This window comes from Bactrocera dorsalis, chromosome 1 (genome assembly GCF_023373825.1).
Source record: "Bactrocera dorsalis isolate Fly_Bdor chromosome 1, ASM2337382v1, whole genome shotgun sequence".
NCBI classification, from domain to species: domain Eukaryota; kingdom Metazoa; phylum Arthropoda; class Insecta; order Diptera; family Tephritidae; genus Bactrocera; species Bactrocera dorsalis.
In genome coordinates this window covers 103,976,558-103,989,195 of record NC_064303.1, presented here as the reverse complement: position 1 = coordinate 103,989,195, position 12,638 = coordinate 103,976,558, and the positions used below count along the sequence as shown (strand labels likewise).

The 12,638-nt window shown below is 30.4% G+C and overlaps 1 protein-coding gene across 1 annotated transcript in view; it reads left to right on the top strand.

Annotated features, from left to right (window-relative positions):
* Positions 1-12,638, top strand: part of LOC105231247 (uncharacterized) — a 195,721-nt gene that overhangs the window by 54,050 nt on the left and 129,033 nt on the right. Inside the window, exon 2 of the mRNA XM_049455526.1 lies at positions 6,344-6,399. Coding sequence (XP_049311483.1) covers positions 6,349-6,399 — 51 coding nt within the window. The 5' untranslated portion in view covers positions 6,344-6,348. The remainder of the gene's footprint in view (positions 1-6,343; positions 6,400-12,638) is intronic.

Here is a 12,638-nt window from a genome sequence, read left to right as displayed (position 1 = left end):
TGCTGCTATCTCACTTAGCAACACTGCAAATAAATGACAAACACCTTTTCTAACTGGCACTCCGTGCGTCTCAAGGTCTTTTGCATTGCAGTAGGTTGAGTCGGTTGTTTTTGTTTGGGTTGTGCTACCATTTATATGCCGCAGATCACGCAGCCACGGCACAAAGCTTACGAAATGCAAGCGATCGAACGTGACGAACGGACAAGCGTTCATTAGCAAACCATTTGCATTTGCGCACATTACTCACTTTACGGCCAAATTGTGTTTTGCGCATGGCTAAATGCTAATATTGTGCAATAAAAGTTGGAATAAGGAGAATATTTGTATCAAAAGCAGGCGAAAAGTAATTGTGAGTTAAATTTGTTTTAAAAACATGCGCGAAATAAAAAGTATGAAGAATAAAAAAATAAATAAAAGTACAAAATTAAACCAATATTTTAAAATATAATTAAAATAAATTTAAATTGTTTCAAATTATTACAAATTAATTTGAAAAAAATACAAAAAGATTGCAATCATTTTTTTTCAACATTTACGCCTTCTGCGATCAATCAGAAATCAATCAAAACACTCATAAGGCAATATCAGGTACTTCAGTGGCATAACGTGCTTGCGTGTTTATTGCCTTACACACCCTAAAACAACCACTGTATGCTTCCATTTATTAGTTTTGATTATTTTATTTTATTTTTTAATATTTTCTACTTTTTCATGGTAACTACTCCACATTGCGCTACTTAACGCTCAGCGTACACACACCCTTCAAGTACGCCCCAGCAACAAACATCAACCATTGTGCGGTAGTTTACGACTTTTAAATGAGTTGCTGGAAATACATATTATATATAAACTCATGTATAATTTATATATATCTATATATATTTATATACATTGCAGCAGCCTACTAGCCTGCAGTTGGCGTGCACCTCAGCCAATTGCATGCAAATTGCCAATGTAAAGTCATCAATAAGCGAGTTGTTATCAAATGACAAGTGCGTTGTTTAAGTCTTTTGTCTGGCGGTGAAGGTAAGCTAAGGGCGGCGACCTACTAGCAGAGTCTCCACAGCCTCTACAATTTACTACTCTCGCTTGTTGTTGTGTTTCGCCTTGAATGTCGCCGGCAATTGGCAGCAGCTCCACATTTTATCCGGCTACCGACTGCGCCCGCACTCAATCTTGTAATTTAGTATCACTTAATTGATAGACCTGCGTTACGCTTTGACTAATTAATAACACTTTTTCAATGTCAAGCTGTCGCGCTGCTGCATTTGAGCTCCGCTTTAAAGGGCTTGCCGCAGCTCCTCGGGCAGCCAATTGTTGACTTTGCATACCCTTTGTCTTAGTCCAGCGTCCTTGCAACGCTGCTGTTGTCATCAAATGTCCAAAGTGGGGTTTGGTACTTGACAGCCAGCAATGTGTGCTATTTTTATAAAAATCGTTGCATATTTTCTGCTAGCTCGACACCCTTCGCGTTGTGACTCGCTTCCACCAGCATCAGCGGGTCTAGTGCTTCATGCTTTCTACGCATTAAATGCCTGACAAGCGCGCATTTTTCACTGCGCTTTATTTAGCCACTTGAAATAAATCACATCGCTTACTGCAGTCGCTTCGCCGTTGCGCATGCGCACAACGCTTTCGCAGAAAAATTGCGCACGCACCGTTTTGGCGTTTGTTGGCCGCCGGGCAATCGTCTATTTACCTACACGCTATTTGTTACGGCGTGTCTTTGAGCGATTTTCGGGCGATTGTGCGTGCCGCATGCGGCAGTGGCAGTTGAATGCGTGACTGATATTTTTGCAACAAATTTATTTTTTTATTTTTAATTTTTTTATCTCTATTTTTCGTTTATTTTGAATCGCTTCTTGTGCCAACTGCTGCATTGTGTCAATCGATTTTGACTTCTTTGCCGTTATCTAAGCACTTAAACGTTTCAGTTTTGTATGCCAGTGAATGGGCTTATAAAAGAGAAAGGATTTTTGTGCGCTTTTAGCTCGATGCTGTATGTTGTTGTATTTTTAATGCCATATTGATATATGTTATACTCACAGTTCGTTTTGTTAGCAATTAATTATGGCGACTTGAAAGTTGCTTTGCAATGCAAATTATTTTTGTTTGTTGTATTGCTGTGGCGATTAACGGCGTTTTGAGACATATTTAGAGCAATAAAATGTCTTTGATTGGAGGCATAAATTATTCCTCTATAGTATTGACAGATATTTGATAAAAATTAAATAAATTTTGGCTTTAAAAATTAATTTTCAAACAGTGTAATTAATATTTCTAGAAAATATTTGTTTGAAAATATAATTTCTAAATAAAAAAATCGAGAATAAATCTTAACTTTGGTTGCATCGAAGCTTATTGTCCATCCAGATCTATTCCTTAGCAAGAAAAGTTATAAAAATATTTTTATATTAATTTTTAGCGATTAGTGTGCAAGATTTAAGTGAATATCTCAACAACTGAAAGGTGAATACGTAGACAGAGCGGCTTTGTAGAGTCTTCTAAGGTTTATTTATTTTGAAAGAGAGGTATGTGAACTATTGTGAAAGCGATATTTTTTGTTGCGAAGACCACGTCCCGTCAAAATATGTATTAGCGTAAGCAATACTTCTGATTTTAAAGAGTTCCTAACCTTAAATCTCTCTTGCGACATTTATTTTCATCAAAGACACAAACCAAAAACAGGTGCAGAACTTGGGTTGAATGTGTTATTGTGAATGATTTCGCCACTAGCATCTAAATAAGAGCAAATTCAAACTCGTGACTTTAAAAAACTTTCAAAAACATAACCAGCAACAAAATTGTAGAGTAAGGGCTCAGAAAGCTACAAGGAAAATAAAAAAATACATATATGAGCCATCTGAATAGGGGTCCTTAAATGAAAAAATTACACTTTTTGAACTTCTTAATCTTCGAATTTAGTTAAATAATGGGAATGTACTTTTTCATTTCTTTCATATTTCTTTTCACTTTCTTAAATTCCACAAACTGAGTCATACAAGTTGCAAAAAACAAGGTGTCATATGAGCGATACAAGCCAGCGATATTGGGAGTAGTAAATTTCAATCTGATTAGCTTAGCATGACAAATTCAGTGGATTTTCGCTGGAAAGTTCTAGGAGTGGCCAAGCTTTTAAGATTATGTAAATACAAAAGAATGTTAATGAAAAAGGAATAAAAAAAATATATAAAATATAAAATAATAAAAAATGTAAAAAAAAAATATAAATAAAATATAGAAAGAAAAAAAATAAAAAAAAACATAAAAAATAAGAAGAGAGAAGAAAGAAGAAAGAAGAAAGCCGAGCCAAATTTGATCTAGAGATAATTTGAAGCTTACACTTTTGCGAAATTACTCATTGAGATAGTATTAGAAGCAATAAATTAGGAACAAAATTCAAAACGAGGCAAAAAATATAATTTAATTTAATTTTTAAATTTAAAATTATTATCAATGTTAGGCTCACAAAATGAAAAGTAAAATAATGGTCAAGAAGCTACACAGTTTTAAGCTTATTAGCATGAAAGCTTTCAAAAAGCTGCTCTATAGCTTTAAAAGAACTACACAATTTTAAACTTATTAATATGAAAGCTTTCAAAAAGCTACTCTGAAGCTTTAAAAGAGTTACGCAATGTTAAACTTATTAGTATGAAAGCTTTCAAAAAGCTACACTAAGACTTCAAAAGAACAACGTGTTTTTAAATTTATTAATATGAAACCTTTCAAAAAGCTATTCTAAAATTTTAAAAGAACAACGTATTTTTAAACTTATTAATATGAAACCTTTCAAAAAGCTACAATAAAGCTTTACAATCACCCCCTTATCAACTGCATTTACTTTCCAAAAGAAAAATGGCATAACTGCAGCTAACTGTTTTGAATAAATATTTTCAATGAAGTTTTCAAATATTCTATACATAAGTATGTCGTGATAATTCACTTTTTTAATTAATTTAATTTAAATTAATTTTTTTAATACAAGGAAAATCCCTGCTGCTTTTTGAATATTTAATTTATGCAATAAAACAATGACGGGTAAAAGTAATCCACTAAAAATCACGAGCAAATCTTTTTCGAATTCTCCAATGATACAGAAAAACCCATGATATTCTTAGCGCATAACAAAAATAACTGTCGAAAGATATTTCAATAAAATACAAATGCCACTAACTACACGCAAAAAGATCATAAATCACAAAACAAAACCAAAAAAAAATGATAATTGTGTGAGAAAAACCTCCAACGCTTCCTCCCGCCATTTAAACGCTTAACAAAACACAGCAATAAATAAAACTCATCATTAGATACATGATTTGTGATAAGCGGGCACTCACTTCCTCATTCTAGCGTGCATTGACAAATAGGCGAACGAATTAAAAGTGAAGAACAATGAAAAAAAGCAGAAAACAAAAGAAGAAACCAGCAGAAGAAAGTTAAAAATGTTGAAAAAAACGAGCGAAAAACAGACAATATTTCTTCAAGCATTTCAAATACTTAGCGGCGCAAAGATGTCAAGCAGCGCATGAAACACACACACATACATACATGTCTGCCTGTATACCGCTAACTGTCAATCAAGAGCCAGCAACACCGCTAGACTCATCAGCAGCAATTTCCTGCAGCGCTCAATTGGCCTGTCAGTGCTTTGCGGTTTACAACAAACATACATAAAATTACTACATATATTTGTATGTGAAATATTTCCCACACAGTACTACACATGTACACAGAAAACTTATATTCTTATAGGGCGCGAGTGCTGGCCGCCTTGTTGACATTAGCCTCTTGTGACAAAGGTGCGTTAATGATGAGCAACTGTCCGCCGGGCTCATTGAGTTCGCTTGGAATGCTTAACTATATATGTTTTATGTTTTTGTGTATATAAATATATATTTATATACATATACATAAGTATATATTTGTAGGTATATATTTATATGTATAAATAAAGTCAGTTTGCCGTGGTATCATTTACCTGTTGTGGACGGACATTTAGCGAGCAAGTCAATGTGCGCTTGTAGTTTTATTTCTGTTTTTGTATTTTTTTTTATTTCAATCTTGTTGTTGTAACCTTTTTGCAACTCGCTGACTCTCACTTAAGTTCTATCGCACGTTTTTATCGGCAGCAAAGCTCAAGCTGTGATTTTTCGCGCTTTTAATACAATTTTTATTTTTCCTTTTTTTAATTTTTTATTTTTAATTTTTTTTGTATTTATCTACATATTGTATATGTTTGTATATTTCTTTATGCACAAATTCTGAATGGCATTTGCTTTAGCTTTGTACTTTCAAAATAATTTTTATTTTTCAAATTCCATTTTTTATTGCCAGCGCGCTTGTATGCTCGTCTTGTGTACATATCTCTGGCAGTTAAAAATTTTCAGCGTGTTCTTCTGCACATATTTACTTACATACATGCATACTTATGTATTTACGCGCATGTGGAAGCGTGTTTGAAATTTTAATTCCCTATAATTTCAATGTGTAATTACAATATTCTACAGTTTGTCTGCTTCAACATAGTGATTACACGTCCATTTACTTTTTTGCCAATTTCAGTTTTTAATTTTTTATTGTATTTCCACATAGCAATTTTTATTGCTTCAGCACTTTAGAAGTGACTTTCTTTTTGAACATTTTCTGTTTTTATCGTTTTTTACTTTAATTTTTGTTATTGCATTTTTGAATATTTTTTAGGTTTTTTTTTAATTATTGAAATTATTTTATTTTTTTTAATTAAATTTTTTTTTTAATTTATAATTTTTTTAATTTTTTATTCTTCATTTTTTTTACTTTTATTTTTAGTTTTTAATTTTTCAAATTTTTAAATCTTTTTTTATTGATTTTTTTTATTTAAAATTTTTTGAATTTTTTTTATTTTAAAATTTTTTTAATTTTTTTTTATTTTAATTTTTGGAACTTTTTTATTTTAAAATTTTTTTTATTTTTTTTTTATTTTAAAATTTTTTAATTTTTTTTTTATTTCTAATTTTTTTACATTTTTTTAATTTTTAATTTTTTTTAATTTTTTTTTTAAATTTTTTTTATTTTTTTTTAATTTTTTTTTAATTTTTTTCTATTTTATTTCCTTCTATTTTCCAACAATTGCAGCAAAGTGCCGCTAATTACCGCCACTTGTGTTGTTGTTAGCCACTTATGTTTGCTTATTCATTTATAGCCACTCGTCTGCTCATGCGCGCTTTGCTCGATAGCTGGTATTGCGCCAACTCGTCTATAATTCATATTATTTGCATAGCTGCTAAATGCATTTATGAAAATTATTTATTGCAATTTACTGATTTTCGTTATCTAATTTTTTATATTTTTTTTCTCTTTGCAGCAAAAATGAGAATATTTTTGCCACTAGTCACGTGGATAGTGCTACTTTCGAGTACAGTAAGTATTTTGCGAATTTCTAAAAGCTATTATTATAAACAAAAATTAGTGTTGTAAGCAGGAAGTCTACAATTAATGCCATTATTTAATTGTTTTTGTGGTAATTATGTTTTAAAAGCATAAAAAGGTTATTATTGAAGAATTAAAGAAAAGAGCATTAAAATTGTGAATATTCTAAGAATAAAAAATGATTATTTAATGCTACTAGAGCGGGTCCATTTTTTAAACTAAGAAATGTACTAAGACTTAAAGAATTTCAAAAATTCTATTCATCATTGGCATCTACAATCAAATACACATGTGCTTATATCGAACGGCGGCAAGCCAATTCATTAGTAGCTACCTAATTTCAACAAAAAAGACTTAAATAAAGTCTAACTCTTCATTGTTGCTGCAATCGCTCAATATCTATGCCCACCAAGCAAACACACATACTTATAAACAAACAATACTTCAGTTTGTAACATTTACAAGAGCTTGACTAACAAACCTGTCGATCAAAATGACTACTTTACAGGCACTTATATGTACTTTTATGTGTGTCTGTGTTATTACAAAACTTTGCTCGTTAGATTTGTACATAAACTATTTGATTAGATGTTTTTTCGTAGAACTTCAAAGATACTTCATAGCAAACCACCACAAGCAGTCACTTAAAGAGCTGAAATTATAGCATTTTCCTAAGCAACCAGCTTGTCTTTGATTTTTAATACGCTTCTAATCAAAACTTGCCTACAAAAAAGCAAAGCAGCAATTATTTTGTTTTTGTTTTCTTTTCTATACATATATTCTTTGTCATTGTTGTACATTTAATCAGCCAACTATTGTTCAAAATGAACAAAGCCAGCTATTAGCTGAAGAATGTGGTAAGCGGTAGAATTAAGGCTTCTTTAATATGTAATAAAGGCGAATAAATACATACGCTTTGCGGCGAAAAGCAAATTTTAAGTTATTATTGTTGATGCAGGTGAGCTGAGCTACCGAGAAATACTTTTAGTATTGTAAAAATAATGATTAAAGTAAGGAGAAGCTCATATATTTATATTTCAATAAAAGACTTAAGCGACGAACCTGATGTGGCGCAATGATATTATTTTTTTTCTGAGTTGGATACAAGGCTTAGTGGGTTATATGCAATGAAACATGCTCAAAAATGCAAAGATTGGTCTGTGGTATATTATAAAATTTTAAGGCTGCACTGAGTGATTTTTGAGTGCTTCTACTGTTTTTCTCCTTGTAGTTATCAGAAGTTTGATACAACACATAGGAATGATGTAGATATATTGATTTCATGCTCTTATAGACAAAGAGTAATTCCATTTAATAACAGAAATTCTCTCTTGAAACTATCTGACATACGCCTAGCAATGGCTTTTATTAGCAATTTCGGTATCAACTTGATTGCTGATTGTTTTAGAGGCTCATCAAATGTGATCACGGCGTCATCATGAGTCAAGCTAAGCAGGCTAGTATCTCTTTCTAAGCACCTTCTAACTAATTCAGGGTAACTTTTGGTATTCAATAAACATTTTTTGTTGCAATATTCTCTTATGAGTCATATTGCGCTGACTAACTGTGGAATTTGTAACTCTACAAGCACTAAAAGTCATACAATGAAATCCAAAAGCAGCTTAGACGATCATACTCAAACTTCCAAGAAAGCGAAATCCCAAAAACAAATCACAGAAGTTCTTCAAAGCAATTGCAAAGTCTTAAAGCATAAAAAATTCTAAAGAAAATGTAATTTATTTGAATCAATAATGAAAACAGCTGCCTGCTCCAGCGTCTATTGACGAGCAAAAGCGATGCTAACTAAAACTAACAACAACTAAAGCAATAAAGATGCCTCCGAGTAAGAAATAGAAATGGAAAGAGAATAAATTAATCAACTTGGCTAGGGCTTGACCTTACAGAAATGTTAAATGAACTATAAAATTAACTCTTGAAAGAGATAAAGCTGCAATTAACAGCGTCTAACGGTGCTAGAAATTGAATAGTTTGTGCTCAAAGCTAGACACAAGAAGTAAATAGCAGTTTAGGGATATATATGTGTCTGTTGGCAAATAAGAATTTGTATATAAATACATATATAATATTTGCTGCGATTTCGCTGAAGTCATAAATTTTAAATGAGTTCGCAGAAATCGATAACTTTTAAGACCAGCAAGCATTTTTGGACACGTTTTTCTTTGCAACGCCGAAGAAAGTTCATTAAACGCAGATTTGCATGAACTTATGTGAAAGCTTCAGAGTTAAAAAATTATATATTTTGTGAATTTTGCAAACAATAAAAGAGCGCTGAATAAAGTAATTAAGAGCAGTTGACGTACGAAAAAATAGAAATAAATTAAATAAAAAAATTAATTTTATTATGAAAAGCAAATCTGCTCAATCTGCATATTTCTAATGAGCCACGACACAGGCGGACACCATCCAACGCCGCTCACAGCATTCGCGCAAAAATTCAGAAAGTTTTGAAAATAGGTAAATGTGTTACTGGCGAGTGGGAAGCAGAACACAACAAAAACAACAACAATAAATTTATCTTTATGCCCGAACAACTGCCAAAAGCGGCGAAATGCCAAAGAAAAGAAAGCGCGACTTGAAAAGTTGTACCATCAACAACAATGTGGTGTTAGAAAAGTGAAACAACAAAAACAAAACAAAACAAACAACAAAAAAATAAATAAATGACAAACACTCGATCGCTGTCAGTTGGTTCACAAGACGTAAGCGCAATGCCAACAGCGGGAGCGGTCAACGACTGTGGTCACTAACAAAGCTGACATGCACACGCACACATGCACTTATATATATATGTATATATACACACACACCTAGAAACGCACAAGCGCGGCAAAGTATGATGAATATTTTGTAACTTGACCGCTGAAATGCGAAAATCCCAACTAATGAATTGCCAACCAACAACAACAGCAATAACAGCGTCAACGTAATGCGCAAAAATAGCCATCCTAGCGGTAAAATAGAAACAAAAACACATCGAAGGAAAGGTGTAATAAGTAAATAGCCAAGATAGTCATCGATTTGTTGCAAACACATGCCAAAATGCGAATTTCGAAACTCATCGATGTGAAATGAGAAGATGAGAAATGGTGTGAAATGTATACCCAGCGCACCAACACCCAGGGGTAGTGGATTTTTTAAATTTCTTAACATGGAATTGATCAAAGGAAAAATGTGTTTATTTAATTAAGCTTTAGAGTTATTTCATATAGTTTGGGTTATGCTATTTTTGTCTATGTTACGTACAGTTAAGTTATGTTACGTTAGTTAAGATAAGTTATGTTGCGTTAAGTTATGTTACGTTGAGTTATGCTAAGTTAAGTTAAATCTGTTCGGTTTAAAGCAGTTTGGTTTTAATGACGATATGTTATGCTACGTTAAGTAATGTTATGTCAAGTTATGTTACGTTAAGTTTTATTAAGTTATGCTATATTACGTTGAATTTTGTCAAAATTTAAATTTTTGTTATATCTTGTGACATTATGTTAAGTCAAGTTATGTTATGTTACGTTAAGTTTTGGTAAGTTATGTAAAGTTATGTTTTGTTAAATTCAGTCTTATTTAAATGACCACATTAAGTAATGTTTTCTAAGTTAAGTTATGTACTGTTACGTTAAGTTTTATTAAGTTATGTTAAATTCTAAATATGCTAAATTAAGTTTTTTTTTGGAAGACGTTTTACGTAGAGTTATGCTAAGTCAATTTATGTTGTGTTACGTTAAGCTTTGTTAAGTTATGTTAAGTTAAAATCAGTTTCCTTAAGCGCTCTCACCTAATAATGCATTGGTTTTGATAAAAAAAAATTAGGAAAATCCCCAAAATTCTACTAAATATCCAAAAATAGCAAAGAACAAATCAAACAAACTCCAACAAAAGCTACTAATCTCAACGACACACCAAACGACAAGCCAATCAAGCAGCTACAACAGGCATTAATAATTAGCTTGTAGTAACACAAAGCTTAAAAATATACATACATACATACATACATATATATTTGCTAGTTGTACAGTTGTATAATGCGCACAACGAAAACGCGCGCACAAATTGCCAATTGGTTTAACATCCAAGTAGAAAGGTTATTGACTTATTTTTTACTGTTAGACTTTTTACTTCCCCTCTGTTTTCATTGCTTGTAGTTGTTGTTGTCTTGTGTCTTATATTATTAACTGCCAATTAATTTTGTCATCGTTCAGCATTAGTCGACGACGCTTTCGCAATTCCTTTTTCGCCTTTGCCAAAGAGGGTTCAATAGACAACTAATGTAATTAACCGTTACCGAAGTGATAACTTACATAATTTGCAGCGAATAGAAGAAAAGCAATTATTAATTGTTACTTTAACGGTATGCGCATAAATAAGCAGTCACAGCTTGTTGAAGTTACGGCATGTTAAAAAATATATTTGTAATTCGATTGTGTAAAAAGTTGAAATTGGGTTTATTTATTTATTTATTTTTTTTTTTTTGTTATTTATTTAATAACGATAATTTTGAACACAAGATCATAGAAATTTGATGTAAGCTAGTGTATGTAACTAGCTTATGTTATATTTAATTTATATATGTAAAAATTTCAATAATAAATTTAAAAAATATTAATAATTTTAAAATATATATATTTTTTTTTTATTTTTTTTTTATTTTTAAAAAAATTTAAGTGAACTTTACATAAAAAACTATTCAATAATAGCCAGCCATACGGAAAAATTAAAAAAAAAAATTTGGTGTCTTTTATTAAATAGTTTTTTATGTAAAATTCACTTAAATTTAATTTTTTTTTAATTTTAATTAAATTTTTTTTAGTTTTAAAAATTTTTTTAGTTTTAAAATTTTTTTTTCAAATTTAAAATTTTGTTTTCAAATTTAAATTTTTTTTAATTAAATTTTAATTAAAAAAATGTCTTTAAAATATATTTTTTTTATTTAATTAAATTATTTTATTTTTTTTTAATTTTTTTAAGTTTTTTTTTAATATTTTTTTTTATTAATAATTTTTATTTTAAATATTTTTTTTTAAGTAAAAAAAATTAAGTAAACCTTACATAAAGAACTATTTAATAAAGGCCACCCATCTCTAATTCATTTTTTGTTATAAAAATTATCTGTTGTTTGACTCCTCTTATAGGCAACGAAAGACTTAAGCGACGAACTTGCTACCTTTTAACTGATTCGTTTCATTTTATTGATTATTACCACATAATACCACTGTTTGAAGTTGCATAAATAACATCATATGAAATAATTTTACTTAAAAGTAAAAAACAAGCTAAAAACATTTTTAAAATTTTGTGAAAAAAAAATCAAAAATCGGTTTCAAATTCTTGGTGCACAAAATTTTTGGCAAAAAAAATAATTTTCTGCAATTTGGAGTTTCAGTAAACTAAATAATTATTATAATATTAAGGAATATTTTTAAATTATTTTTTTTTACCTCAATCGTCTTTGAACCCCAGCTTGCTAAAGAAAAACCGCATATAATTCGCTAAAATTATAACAAAAATAATTTATTTCAAGGCAGTATTAATTTCATACAAAAAATTATGATTTTTTTACGAAACCTACAGCTACATACATTCATAAATGTTCCTTGCAAAACTCGTAATGTATTAATTATATATTTTTTATTAAAAAAAAGTGAAAACTAAAACGTTATGTTTCTAACTGAACGAATCTTTTCCTCAGATCTCTGTCTCCAACACAAAAATATTATTTTTTATTAATAACGTCAACTATTTTTCGCATTTTTGCCATAAACACGCGTGCGCTCATCAAAACAACAACAAGCTGCAATTAATTGGTGTTAATTAAGTTAAAAAACAAGAATGTGAAGTGCAGCAACTAATTATTTAATAGCTGTGTGAATATACACACATATTTATGAAAAAAATCTAGCACAAAAATTGCTACAATTCCAGATTTCTAACACAAAAATCATAAATGTGGCAGAAATTAGTGCAAGGCACGCGATTGAAACTTTTATGGCATAGCAATACAAAAATAAAAATCCTGCAGCAACAACAGCGACTAAAATAATATTTATACACATAAAGCTATAATGTTTGGTACATATAAGTATATAATATTTTTATACATACAGATATGTTCACATATGTAAGTAACTCCAGTTGACAGCTGCAACTGAGACCCGAGGTTGCATTAGAAACCACGCTGTTTAACAATTATAACGGTAACTATTGTTTACCCTCTTTAG